Genomic DNA, 14,961 nt, shown 5'->3' with positions numbered 1-14,961 from the left:
TAAGTTTAAGTGTGAATTGTATACAATTTATTTTATTTTGAGTTTTGTTTATTTGTTTTAGTTATTTTTAATTTTATTTTTGTTTTGTTTGATATTTTTGTGCTGTAACTGTTTTTTTTTCTGGTTTAAATAAAGTATTTTGTTTTGTTTAAAAACTGAAACATAAATTGAGATCTTTCAGCTTCGTTCCGGAGACATACCTACCTAACTCTTATAAAAATAGTCACTGTCATATTTGTTAAGGATTGTGTCCTTTCTACATGACGGGCAAATTTTAGGGGCGATAGGCTGATTGTTCAGTCAGCCAGCCTTTGGTTTTTTGTGGCTCTGCCCACCCCATTAGGGATTACGAGCGTGAGTTTATGTATGTATGTCATATTTGTCAATGTTACCGTTTTAGTATGTTTTTATCAAAATTTTCTTAAAAACTACAAATCACAGTGACAATTATATAGGTACTTTTATCTAGCTTATGTCTGTAGAGTGCAGTGAGTGCAGTGCCCGAGAATATTCCTTCTTTAGAAACATTCCCAGGAACGACATATCACTTGTACAGTGTACAGTATATGTATATTCAATCCGAAAGCGATGTTTAAGCCATATCGTCACAATATACTTTTACAACGCTCTTGCCATATAAACGTAAAAATAATCACTGCCTATCTTAAGACTAATCACTATATTAAAAGGAAACTTCCATACTACAAGAGATACAAGGTCGGCAATTCTAGCGGTATGTTTTGAAAGTCTATCCTCAATCGATATCTTGAGAACAATGTTGTAAATTATATGGCGTTTAGCTGAGAGAGTACAGGAAGTCGGACTATTGACCCTCTAAGTACTTTATAGAGCAAATTGACTTTAAATAAAATCGATGCCTACTTTATGACGGTTCACACATAATGCCGGACGCCGCAAAGATCATCCGTATGAGTCGTACCAATCATGCTATTTACGCGCGCGACATATATCGCGACCATCAACCAATAGGCGCATCGGAGGTTGTCTACGAAAGCAAACGTTGTAGGTGCATCTGGTGATGACGCAGTCATCTGTGCAGGAATACTTAAAGTGCATTGCCCTCTCTCGGCCCTTGTACCCCAGTGGAACGGAAACCGATAGGTAGATCTATTGGTTGAGAAAAGCCGTGATATCGAGTCTAGTCGAGTGTAACTTATACTGCAGAATTTGATTTTAGAAAACACACGAAGCCGCTCACACCCAACCCTCAGGCCTATTATCTTCAATTTAGTACCGGGTGAAACCTTCGGCGCTCCCTATTTGTCCGGCCAAGTAGTTAATGCTATCTGCGGCAAATCTACAATAAGTAGGGCATGCAATCCCGATCTCGCTTATGACGAGATCCCATTCGAGATTGACGGGATTGCGCGAATCTCCTTAAGTATATATTGTTTTGATTATGCTGATTTCCAAAGAAAACTCAATTATTTAGTTAGTACTATTGACGAATAAAGAATTTTGTTTTGTTTCAAAAAATATTTTGTTTTAATTAACCTCACTATCACAAACAAGCAGTTTTCATCGTTTTCAGAAATTCTTACTTTACTTTTTTTTATGACCCGTACGAGATCTCGCGGGGTTGACATTTCCAATCCCGCGGGATCTCGAATTTACGTTCTTGAGTCGAGATTACATTCCCTACTCACACCCAACAAGAATGCTATCATACAACAAATACACAGAGGCATAAGTCGCGCCTGACGAAATGAGCTTGGGCAGAGCCACAACAATTAGCAGTCACATCTGGTAGTGATGATCCATGTACAGATTCTAGCGATGCAGCCTCGTATAGACTAGACCATTGTTTTGTCAGAATTGTTACAATGGTAATCCGTTTTGAAAGACTTCTCGTTTTCAGATAGACCATATAATATTGTAAAATTACCAAACAATTAACTTCACATCACGTACACAGGATGCCAGCAATCAAACTGAAGGCAATTGTTGATAAATCACCATGAATAAATCGATATTTCTGGGCTTTTAACCGTATAATCATAACTGTGGATATTCAACAATACGAGTACGAATTTAGTACAATTACAGGGTAAATGTGTCTGATTGCAGGATTTAAAGGATGCTTGAAATCTCAACGACTTCATTGACACGGTTTTCACTTGGTTTTTGTACGATATCTCTTAATAATTCCAGGTTATGATTACTCATAACCCCCAATTCACTAAGATAATTTCGCATGTACGTTGTCGGTTAACATACTTTTTTATGGCGCGCCGTCACCGGGTTTTATTTCATCTTAATTAATAAGGGAGGTAGATACTAAATCGAAGGATAAATCGAAAGACTAAATAGAAGGATATAAAACAAACAGTATAAACATTTCAGTTAGGCGATTCACACACGACACTGAGGTATCTTTAATATAGATGGCACTGTACATATTTTTCTTTGTATAACCTAATAAATTCATGGATAACAGACATAATAAATGCATCTTTTATCTTTCTTTTTGGGTATAAATGATGACGCTTTTTATTACACCCAGGCACAATTACATCTTCCGCCCATTATTATTCTGATTAAAATAAAGAGAAGCAATATAGGTTAGCAACGTAATTCTATACATAATGTGATCCAAATATCAAGCAACAATTATATATAATTTCCTACCTTTCCTTACTTGTTCAGTACATACTATATACGTATTATTATAAGATTAGTATCTGGAAGATATGAATACATGGGATTAGCTGGCTGGGAACTGATATTCGGCAGTCAAATTACTAAAAAGTATTTTGTTATAATTAAAAAAAAGAACGTCTAGTGCCTTTTGCCGAGGTTTTTCTTGTAGCTTCTTTTCCCTAGCTATACAGGTTGTGACGAGCCGCAGTAGTTTTTGGCGGATGAAAAAATGACGATTTAAAGTGTAACTACTATGTTACCTACTGATTAAAGATATTTTTGAATTTGAGTTTGTATACTTACCATACTACCGTAGCCCATGGTTTTCCCGCGTGGTATAGTGGTCCATCGTATACCAAAAGCCTTAAAAACGATTGTTCTCAGCTACACATTTATAATGTAATAAAATGTCAATAAAATATAAATTAGCAACACTCCACAGTCCCCTCGCCATCTCCGACTCAAACCACATTATTTGTTTAACGACCACATAAGAGGGTTTTTTACGATTCATTTATTTCAATGCACAATCCATTGCATATTGACGATTGGATATGCTTACTTTTACTAAGTTTGAGAGATCAAACTTTGTTAATTTGCTAATAAGGAAAATTTAAAGATTTTGAAGTTATAAGATTGAGCCTATATTAAATAGCGTTTTTCCCACAGATATATAGTTGGGGAGGAAAAGGAAGGGAATTTCCTCCCTGGTATAACCCGAAGTTACGGCAAAATAAATTACAGTTAGGTCACTTTTCAATAGGTGTTTTTTTGTTGTTGTGGTGTTACAGTTTTACAAATAATATAAATACGGAGTAGTTTGAGGTGGCCATTGCATGGTGTACGTTCGTTTTACAGACGTTTATTAGACCAACGTGTCTGCGTCAGTGAAAATTCAACATAACATAATATTAAGTGAAAACCACGTAAGCGCCCTTTTTGAAAAATCATATTCGGATGTGATTTTTTCCAAAACCTTGATAAAAAAGCAATCTAAATAAAAAAAGTGGTGTAAATTTTTTCCCGACGTGAAATAAGTGAAAACTACGTAAGCGCTCTTTTTGTATTATCATATTCAGATATGATTTTTGTTAACAAAACAATGTTGATAATGAAAATGTGGTGTCAATTTTTTCCCGGCGTGAAATTAATTGAAATAAAACGAGATTTAGGTAAAAAAGAATAAGGTGTTGACAGACAGACGGACAGACCGACGGACAAAAACGTGATCCTATAAAGGTTTCGTTTAACCTTTTGAGGTTCGTAACCCTCAAAATCGTATTCCGTCATTTAAATTTAGATTTTGAAGAAAAAAATAAATAGTTATTTTGAACATAGCCCTTATATCTGTAGATTTAACAAGACAACAGCCGAGATTGCAGGACAGGACGAGTGCTAACTGACGGACGAGGCAATCTGTCCGCCATTGAGGGAAATGTAATTGCAATTAAATTGAATCTGAGTTGCATGTCGCATGTCAATGACCCGCGCTATTGTGTCGGTGATTGTATATCGTAAATCTTAGACGGAGTGAAGTATAGATTTCCTAAATTGAGTAGTATTCTACCTAAAAAAAATTTTTTTTATTCAACTTGTTTATGAATTTTAGCCAAGAAAACTGTCCAACATGATATCACGTTTTTCTATGACGTCACAGGTTGCTTTTTCATAGAAATTCCATAGTGATTTCGTGTTTTGTCGTTTAATAAAAACTGATTAAACAAGCCTAATTTAGATTCGTTTTCTTCGGAGAAAAAAATACTTATATTACTGCTTTTCATACATAAATGGGTGTATATTATATATATTTTTAGTTGAAAATTGGGACATAGATAAACCGAACACTGTTCCAAAGAGCAACGGAAGACTGTGCTAAGTGGCAGACCAGCCAAGTATTTAATGCCATTTACGGGAAACCTACATATCCTTTAAAAAATAAATATTTCGTAAGTATCAGAAGAATTTGCCTCGTCTAAAATACTGCGCTCCAAAAGAAGTTGCTGGAAAAAAGGGAAAGCTAGTCAATAATAAAATATAAAAATTCGTAAAAGATATAATTCTCAAGTCTTACTTGAACTAATATTTAATTGTCATAGTTCATGTGAAACGTAGGTACATAAGATATAACCGCACAATCAATCTATCAAAACGAGTAGTTAAAATGTTAGACCGTAAAATTAACACAACGAATCCTAACAAACGTAACATAAATAACGTTATTTTATTCAACTTCTCGATAACAATAGATCTATACCCGTTTTGTACTTTCACCACAATTTTTTTTCTTTCCATTGCTTAGGTATTTAAATTGTGGTGAAAATTTTCGAAAATTTAAACTAATGAATAACACACCTTTACATAGAACGCTGCGTGTTAGAAAAAGCTTATTTTCAATATTTTAAAACATAGAACTAATTCAGTGGTTTATCATCCGGAATATACTTATCGTAAAAGTCGACTAAGTAAGTCAGTACATACTTAAGTCACTTAGTCGACTTTACTTATATATTTAAAAACAAAAAATCAAAGAGCCTTCCCGCGGACACCTTAAGTAGCTGCCATAACAATTTTGATAAGAAAATTATGATTTGTCTGGACAGTATACCGTTTTGGAAGCCGTCAAAAAAGTATCGATCGTGATAATTATCTTGTGTTTCAATAACGGCCGCCAGCAGCTGTTGAGGAAATCGGCAGTTAAAATATAGTAGTGTAAATAACCGTTCAGTGGCTGAAGTGACCGTATTGAGGATATTGGCCCGTTACCATCGCTGGGTAAGAGAGTGGCTTGACTACCGGCCAGTACCTAGCGGCAGAGGGGCCCTATCACACCATGGTGGTTTAATTTTGTCGTGACTTATTGTAGATTTGCCGCGGATGGCATTAACTACTTGGCCGGACAAATGGGGAGCGCTGAAGGCTCTCACCCGGTACATCGTTTAAGACAACCGGCCTGAGGGTGCAAAGTTGGGCGCGAACCTCGGCTCAGGCCGTAGTCTGAGAGGAAAAATATTTAAAAGAATTAATCGACCCTAGGGGGTCGATAGCGATAAGCGCTGAATGAGGCAAATCGTCGACCATGCCGGCGGGGTCGGTATCGGAGTCCTGAAGACACCATGGTGACGCTACCAACAAAATGTATGCAGTTGTTGTTGTTGTTGTTGCGGGTACCTCACCCTGGTCGCTCTCAACCAATTTGTTGCCGGTGACCGAATAGCGAATAATTTCCCGCTGGTTGCGCAACCATGGTGTCCTAGTAAGATAGGGTCCTTATGAATCACGTGTGATGGGTAGGTACCTATACGTACCTGAAATAGAAAAATAGATGGCATTAACTACTTGGCCGAACAAATGGGGAGCGCTAAAGGCTCTCACTCGGTGGTACGATGTCACTAATATACACAGGTGTATGATATACATTCCATTATATTATTTAGTTACCTATGGTTCTGCCCACCCCAATAGGAATTAGAACTAGTTTCTCTGGAACACTTCAATTCTACTTTCTAAAGGGACATAATAGTTCTGTAACGATAGCCTGTAGAATCATTTATCCAGAGCGCTAGAGTGCGGTTACATTAATTTACTAAATTTTATAAGTAAAAACGCAACAATAAGTTTAATATTTCATCACGTTTTCGTATGACGTCACGATTTACGTTTTCATACAAATTCCTTACTTAAGTATTTCTTGTTTTGACAAAGTAGGTAAATTATAGATACTAAACTACTTTATAAATGTAGCAGGCTGAGCTGTAGGCCATCTACGGGGTCCACAGGTGGCGAGTAGTGGAACAGCCATCAGATATGATGGTTAGCTGCGAATTTAAAAATAAGCAGTCCCCGACCAAACAGCGACAGGATTAGCACAACGTAGTGGGTAGCTCACTGGGACGGGCTAACCTATAAAATGCTACTTAGGCTCTATGACGATCTTGTGACGTAGCGAGTAGGCGCCTCAAAAGCGCACCCCTGATGCCGAGCATCAGCGGTATCAGTACTGCTTGGAGGCTGAGGAAATGGATTCTGGTAGGGCTCTAGCTAGAACATCACCGATTGAGAAATTGGTCGGTGTGCTGCGGAACGGAAGGCCATTGGGGTAACCACCGTTCTACACGCCCTATCTATGGAGTAATGAAGGCGATTACTCCATCGACAAGAGCGCAGCTCTTAAATAAAGGGAGAGAAACTACATTATCTTAAGTTATATAAGTATATACTATAGGTATATAAGTATATGGTATATATAAGTATATACGAGTACATGTATTTCCACAACTTGTCTGACCAAAGCATTAGGAATAAAATCCGGTATTTCCACAGATATTAGAAAGACCAATCTTAACACCGTGGTGGGGTCTGTGATATGGCGATATGCAATATGACACGTGCTAAGATAAGCGTAAAGCTGAATGGAAACGACCACCGGAATGCATCGTTATTACTTATGCATATAAAACAGTTTTGATTGAATATTATTTGTACGGGACTGTAAACCGCACGCTATGTTCTATGGGATGCTGGTTCTAAATAAAAACAACTATTTAAGATTCATTTCTGTACAGTTGTGTCTGTACCTAAGCTATGTTGTGTAAGGTCCTATTGCGACCTTCCTAAAAATAAACCTCGAGTTGCGAGGTGTGCGAATTGTGTGTGTTTTCGACGCCGTCTCGCCCTAGTCATATACGATTTTACGGTTCGCAACTAGTGGGCCTTGCGCGCATTAAGACGAGACGGCGCCGCGAATGAGGTGAGTGTAATTTATTGGAACAAAAATAATAATATCACATACAATCGTTATCACAATATTTTCTTAACTATACTTATTTAACTATCTATATCTTTATTTCAAAATCTAAGTTATTTACAATAATTTGTTAAACTATGAGATCGTTCTGGGCGTCGTCCGGCACATTCCTCCCGCCGTATGTTGACGGCGCTGGAGTCTACGTCGACATACTCCTTCTTCTGTTGTGCGGGCGGCGTCCCTCTACTCCTTCTTCAAGCTCCCATGTGCATGGAGGGTGGCATTTGCGAGCCTCTGCTCCGAATTTCTTGTGGTAGTAGCAGATTGTCGCGTCGGAAGTGAAGTAGTCCCGAGAATATGGAGAGCCTCGAAGTTGGCTCGCTCTCAGGTAGATGATCTCCCTCTCCAATTGTTCTATTTTCCGTTGGAGATCGCGTAGAAAATTCGTCGATTCTGTTTGCGTCGCGCGGGAGCGGACGCGAGGGCCGAGGTAGCGGCGCGGCGGCGGGGGGGCGGAGCAAATTCGGACGGCCTCTTCTGTTGTTTTCTTGGCCGCTTCGATTGTTTTCCCCAGCGTCTTCATGTTTTGCTCCACCACTCGCGCCGCCTCTTCGAAGGTTGTATCAGGCTCCATGCTGTGATTGGTTGAAGCGGTTACTTGTTGAGCGGAGATGTTACTCGTGCCGTGGCTGAGCGAGTTGTGTGGCGGCTCGGCGCCATTTTTTTTCTTATATAGAGAATTATTGGTTCGCGATTGGTGGGGGTTGCGGGGAGTAGAGAACCAATAATTTCTTGACGGGTCTTCTAAGTGTCCCCCCCTTCGTCTTGACATCGACGACTCGTACTATGTTGTCCGTTCCAGGGTAGGTAGCGGTGATTATTCCGCGGGGCCATACGTTTCGTGGTAGCGTGTTGTCGGTAATGAGCACGACGTCACCCATTTTTACTGTTCCTTCGCCGTGTGGCTCCCGCCGGTTTTGGAGCTCGGGGAGGTACTCTCGCATCCAACGAGTCCAGAATAGGTCGGCGAGTCGTTGAGAGGCTCTCCACTGGGTTCTGTTGGATAAGTCGCTGTCATCGAAAGTGCCCGGCGGGCTCTCGCGGGCAGTGCCGCCGAGCAAAAAATGGTTCGGAGTGAGTGCTTCTGGGTCCGCGGGGTCCACGGAGACGTGTGTGAGTGGACGGCTGTTGACCGTGTATTCCACTTCGGCGAGTAAGGTGTGTAGGACCTCTTCGGACGGGCTCGTTCGTTCTAGTACGGTGTATAGAGCCGTTTTCACACTCCGCACGAGACGTTCCCATGCTCCGCCCATGAAGGGGGCGGCGGGGGGTATGAAACGCCAGCTGATTTTTCTGTGTGTGGCTTCTTCTTCTGTCGCTCTGTCTATAGTTTTGCGAAGCTCCTTGTCGGCGCCTTGTAGATTCGTCCCATTGTCGGACCAAATTTCTGTAGGGCACCCACGGCGCGCGATCATGCGTCGTAGTGCCATAATCGCCGAATCTGTCGTTAGTGAGGCGGCGATTTCTAGGTGTACGGCGCGTGTTGTGAGGCACGTGAACAGTGCGACGTACCTCTTTTGTGTCCCTCTGCCCACTGTGACCGTGAGGGGGCCGAAGTAATCAAGCCCAGTGTATGTGAAAGGGCGTTGATGGTGCGCTAGTCGGGTCGGCGGGTGGTTACCCGTCGGTGGTCGCGGTGGTGTCGACCGTCGTATGCGGCAGGGCAGACATCTATGTATGAGCATGCGTGCGATTGGACGCAAGCGTAGGATCCAATAGTACTGGCGGCATTCGTTGATCGTAGCTTCGACGCTCGCGTGATGTAGGCGTCGATGTATGTACTCCACGTATAGTTTTGTTACGTGGTTGTCGCCGTCGATGACCGCCGGCGCTCGTGTCTGTGGTGTTATGTCCGTCGCCGCGTTTATACGTGATTTAAGTTGAATCACGCCGTTGACTAGTTCGACCGCGATAGGACGTAGTCGGCTCGAATGGGGTATGTTGCCCCCTTTCTGCAGAGTGTCTATTTCGCTCTTGAACGACTGTTGTTGACTGGCGCGCACTAGGAGGGCTTCGGCCTCCTTGCTATATCGGGCATCTAGTGGGATGAATTTTCTGTAGCTGTCGTCCCTCTGTTTTGTAGGCCGGGGCGTGGCGGTTCTATATTTTCGCCCCCATGTGCTGTCTGTTTCTCTGACTTTCGCCGTACGTTTGTAGTTGACTTTCTCGTCAGCGCTGCGGCGGCATAGAGCTATAAACTGAAGGACGCGAGCGGTGGCTCGCAGTAGGCGTTCCCATTTCGAAAATCTATTACTGTCCGGGAGCGCTGTTGTTAGTGTCGTTGTGGTGACACTTCTGTGTGTTGTATAGTGCAGTCTCTCTTCGCCGGTGTTTTCTATATGTGGTGGCTTCTCCGCAGGCCACGTAGTTGGGTCGTCACGTAAGAATTCCGGGCCTCTGAACCATCTGTGTTGTACATCGAAGTCACTTGGTACATCGCGGGTCGCGTCGTCGGCGACGTTGAGTTTAGTTGGAACCCAACGCCACTCGTTTAGCTTGCTGACCTCCTCTATTGCCGCGATTCGATGTGCGACATACGGTTTGTACGAGCGAGCGCCCGTTTTTAGCCAGGTGAGTACTGTGCGGCTATCGGACCAATACGTGACTGACGATGGTTTTCGATCGTGTTCTTCTATTACAGTCGCGGCCATACGACTGCCCATGACGGCCGCTTGTAGTTCGAGGCGTGGGATTGACGTGACTTTGAGCGGTGCGACTTTGGCCTTCCCCAAGACCAGTGATGTAGTCACGTGTCCCTCCGGCGACTGTATGCGCCAGTATAACGCGGCGGCGAAGGCTGTTTCACTAGCGTCGACGAAAACATGTAGTTGCATGTTACTAGCGTCGCTGTAATGTAAGTGACATCTGGGTATCGCGACGTGGGTTAGCTTCTTGAGATGTTCTATCCACTCCGTCCATTGTGCGGCGAGGTCAGTGTCGATCGGCTGGTCCCATTCGATGTTTCTTCTCCATACTTCTTGAAGGAGTTGTTTCGCCTTAGATGTGACAGGCGAAGCGAGACCGAGAGGGTCGAACAATGACATGACTATTTTGAGCGCCTCACGCTTGGTGGGTTGTTTTCTGTTTAGCACGTCTTGTGGCAGACGTGCTAGGTCGAGGTTGAAGGCTAACTCGTCGCTGTACGGCTTCCAGATGAGACCTAGTATCCGTTCGGTCTTCGTGTTTTCGTCGAGTGAGACTGACTGAGTTGTCGTCGATGGCTCCGAGAGTGCTGTGAGAACCTCCTGCGAGTTTGAGGTCCATTGTCGTAGCTCGTAGTGTGCTTCGCTGTGTATCTCGCGTACTCTGTTCGACGTAGCTACGGCCTGTTCTATTGTCTCGAAGCTCTGTAGATAGTCATCGACGTAGTGATTGCGGACTATTGCGTCGTACGCGTCCGGGTCTGTGACTTTGTACCGCTCGGCGTTGCTATTCTTTATGTAGATTGCTGTCGCAGGTGATGACTTTGCTCCGAAGATGAGTGATGTCATGCGATACTCTCGGGGAGTCGTGTCGCCTCTATTGTCGCCTCGCCAGAGGTAGCGGAGGGCGTCCCGATCTTGTTCACGTATCTTGACTTGCATGAACATTTCCTTGATGTCGGCGGACACGGCGTACTTGTGCTGGCGGAGGCGCATGAGTACCCCCGGTAGAGACTGTAGTAAGTCGGGACCGGTGAGCAGGTAGTCGTTGAGTGATACACCTTGCGTTTTAGCTGCGGCATCGTGTACGACGCGTACTTTTCCCGGTTTCATTGCGTTGAGAACGGGGAAATGAGGTAAGTACCAAGTTCTATTGGCTGTTTTGGTACTCGGAGCGGGCTCGGCATAGCCCTTTTCTATAAGCGCTTCCATCTGTTCGTTGTATTTCTGTTTAAGTAGTGGATCTTTATCTATCTTTTTTTCTGTAGACAGTAGGCGGTTGTACGCGTTATTGTAGTTGTCGGGCATAGACGCGTTGTCTGTGTGCCACAGTAGCGACGTTATGTAACGACCGTCGTCGCTACGTGTAGTGCGTTCGGCGAGTATGTTGAGCGCACGCTGTTCGGGGTCGCTTTGTGGCCTTTTCTGTTCTATAGCGAGAGACTCGATGGCGAAGTACTGACGAAGTTGTTCGTCCATACTATCTTCGGGTGTGGGTGCGGTAATGTAGTTGATTCGATGTCCTATAGTGCGCGTGTGTGCGCCGTGTAGCACCCAGCCGAGAGGGGTGAGGGAGGCGACCGGTTGATGCCGCGCCCCTCTTCTTGTTTCGGTGGCGAGGAGTAGCTCCCAGTTGTCCTGTCCTATTAGTATCTTCGGTGTCGCCTCGTAGACTAGTTGTAGAGCGATGTCGGACAAGTGGTGGCACTCGGTGAGGTCGTCGTTTTCGATGCGTTGCGGTGAGAGCTGTAGGTTTTCTATCGTCCGGGCATGCGTGTCGAAGGTGTTAGTCGCCCCGTGTAGCGTGAGTGTTACACGCTGTGATTTCCTGACTCCTATGTCGGTTGAGAGGGCTTCTATGCGTAGCGGGTCGCTCGGTCCCTTTATGCCGACTTGGTTGGTGATGTCGGCGTCGACTAGGGTGACTGTGGACCCGTCGTCGAGTAAGGCGAAGGTGTCGACATCGCCTTGTGGACCGGAGACTTTGACAGGGAGGATTTTTAAGAAGGTGTGAGTTCTTCTCGTCGTCCATGCCGTGCTGACTGTTTCTGTTTTCTCTTCGGGGACCTCTCTTTTCAGGAAATGTAGCATAGGGTGATGAGTGCGGTTGCACTGGTTGGTGTTGCATGTTCGGGCTTTGCACTCATGTTTGAGAGTGCGTCGAGTGAGGCATCGAAAACATAGTGACTTGTTTTTTGCCATTTCCCATCGTTTGTCTGTGTTCGCGTCGGTGAATTGTTGACATTTTACCGCCGTGTGTCCCGTCTTGTCGCATACGGGGCACGCTGTCTTATCCTTTTCCGTCGTGGAGTAAGTACGCTGTTGTGTCTGTTTTCGAATTTGGACGGCGCCGGGTGCTGTCCGCTGTGTTTGTGATGAAGCTGTGTCGCGCTCTGGTTGCGCGTACGGTCCACAGCGTTCAGCCTCGCGTTCGAGGAACCTTGCGAGTTTCAGTAGGTCGGCGTCGTCTTCTGATTGCTCAGCCGCGAAGTCGTACCATCTATAGCGTATTGTCGGTGTCAGTTTGTCTATAGTGAGCTTAGTTATCTCGGGGTTATACAGGTACTGTTGTTTTCGGAGGGCGCGTAGTGTGGCCACAATGTTGTTTACCCTCGTCGCAAATACGCATACTTCTTTGGCTGAGTCGCTGAGGCGCGGTAGAGCTCGGAGGCGGTCGAGCTCGGTGTGAGCTATAGCGTCGGGGCGGCCGAATCGAAGCTGTAGTGTCTTCATTACGTCGGTGGGGTTCGCGTTGTACATGAGAAGACTTTCAACCGTTTCTTTCGCCATTCCCTTCAGGCTCTTCCGCAGGCGTACTAAGTTCTCCTGGTCGGAGTAGGATGGAGCTGTCGCTGTGTAGGCTGCGTAGAAAGACAGCCATTCTGTGTGAGATCCACTGTATGTTGGAAGCTCGAAGGTGCTGCGCGGTGTGGGACACGCTGATCGCGCAGCTAACGTGATCGCTTGTGCTAACTGTGTAATTTCTATCGATGGTTGTTTGGCGATCACATGTTCTCCCGCCGTGACGGGAGTTGAGATGCATCCACCTTGTGTAGTGGGTGCCGCTATGCTGTGTTTTGCCCCCTTGTTTATAGGTGTCGCGTGACTGTGTTGAGTTTGCGACGGTTTTTCTTCTACTGTGGTTCTGTATTCACCCGTTATAGTTAAGGGTGCTATGTTGGTGGGCAGCGGGGGGGCCAGCGTTGAGTGCTGGTCCACCCACGTCTTTGTGCGTGTGCGTACGTCGCTCACACTTGCTATCTCTATGTCTGTGTCGTCGTCGGATTCTTCGGCTAACGTAGCGATGCGTGCTGCTGCCAGTTCGACTTCTTTTTTCAGGAGTTCCTCTTTTGCTTTAAGTAAGGCTAGGCGTCGTTTCTTTGAAGCTGTAGAGTGTGGCGCTGATGGGGCTCTGACCACCGATCCAGGTCGTAACGTCTCGTTCTGTACGCTATCTTCTGTGTTGGATTCCCCCGTAGTCCTATCTGTATCGTCTGTTGTGCCCGTCGTCGTCGTTGTGGTGCCCGAGCTGGTCCCAGTGGTAGTAGATGTTTCGGTACTACCACCACCAGGCTGTTCTGTAACCAGCGGGGCTGCTGTATCTATTCTATCTGTGACGGCGGCGGCCGCGACTGCGGGAGTTGCTGTGTTGGTGACCGGTGGGTCTTCTGTTGATGGCCGTTCCATCTCTGTCGACTTCATACTCCTGGTTTTCATACTGTGTCGTGTCTGGCTGTTGTCCAGACACTCCTGTATCCCGGCTGTTACCCGGGATTTAACTATACCCGGCTGTTATCCGAGTTGTACTATAGGTTTTCCGACTGTTGTTCGGAACTATGTTTTCGATATCCGACTGTTATTCGGAATCTTCTATGTTCTATCCGGCTGTAATCCGGCTCGAAGGACCAATGTACGGGACTGTAAACCGCACGCTATGTTCTATGGGATGCTGGTTCTAAATAAAAACAACTATTTAAGATTCATTTCTGTACAGTTGTGTCTGTACCTAAGCTATGTTGTGTAAGGTCCTATTGCGACCTTCCTAAAAATAAACCTCGAGTTGCGAGGTGTGCGAATTGTGTGTGTTTTCGACGCCGTCTCGCCCTAGTCATATACGATTTTACGGTTCGCAACTAGTGGGCCTTGCGCGCATTAAGACGAGACGGCGCCGCGAATGAGGTGAGTGTAATTTATTGGAACAAAAATAATAATATCACATACAATCGTTATCACAATATTTTCTTAACTATACTTATTTAACTATCTATATCTTTATTTCAAAATCTAAGTTATTTACAATAATTTGTTAAACTATGAGATCGTTCTGGGCGTCGTCCGGCACATTATTAATATGGTAATTAGTAGTGTGGTGGTCATTTACAAACATGAAGGTAAGTAATTGAAAACGGTTGACTTGTTTTTATTTTGCCTAAGTAAGTATGTCCAATGTCGTAGCGTATAATTGCTTGAAGCCCTCATAAAATAAAAAAATGTCAAATGGGCAGCATGATATTATATTTATTTTTCTTTTTCGTTGGCCAAGTATGAAATGAAATGGCATTTTAAACGAATTTAACAGAATTTTTAAGTCTTGACACTTCGTTTTTATTTTTTTAAGTATTTACGAACTTGTAATGAAACCTACTAAAGATATTCATTTATGTGTATGTATATATATATATGTGTGTATAGTAGAGTATATACTCAGCTGTTTCACAAAACAGTAAAACACCAATTATTGTAACCATACATACATAACAAACGAAAAGTATGAATTTGAACGAGCAGCAAACGAATTATTACCCGTACCACCAAACAATGTGTAATAATTACACGATTTTTTTAATAATTTTT

The 14,961-nt window shown here is 44.0% G+C and overlaps 1 protein-coding gene across 1 annotated transcript; it reads right to left on the bottom strand.

The window, feature by feature from the left end:
• Positions 1-8,145: 8,145 nt before the first annotated feature.
• Positions 8,146-13,794, bottom strand: LOC126373704 (uncharacterized). Its single transcript, XM_050019937.1, has one exon. The coding sequence runs from the start codon at positions 13,792-13,794 to the stop codon at positions 8,146-8,148; it is 5,649 nt and encodes a 1,882-aa protein (XP_049875894.1).
• Between the last annotated feature and the right edge of the window lie 1,167 nt (positions 13,795-14,961).

Source organism: Pectinophora gossypiella, chromosome 16, assembly GCF_024362695.1.
Source record: "Pectinophora gossypiella chromosome 16, ilPecGoss1.1, whole genome shotgun sequence".
NCBI lineage: Eukaryota > Metazoa > Arthropoda > Insecta > Lepidoptera > Gelechiidae > Pectinophora > Pectinophora gossypiella.
This window is presented reverse-complemented; position numbering and strand designations above follow the sequence as displayed.

Coding starts and splice junctions, on each gene's coding strand:
- LOC126373704 (XM_050019937.1), bottom strand. CDS start 13,794: ATGGAACGGCCATCAACAGAAGACCCACCGGTCACCAACACAGCAACT.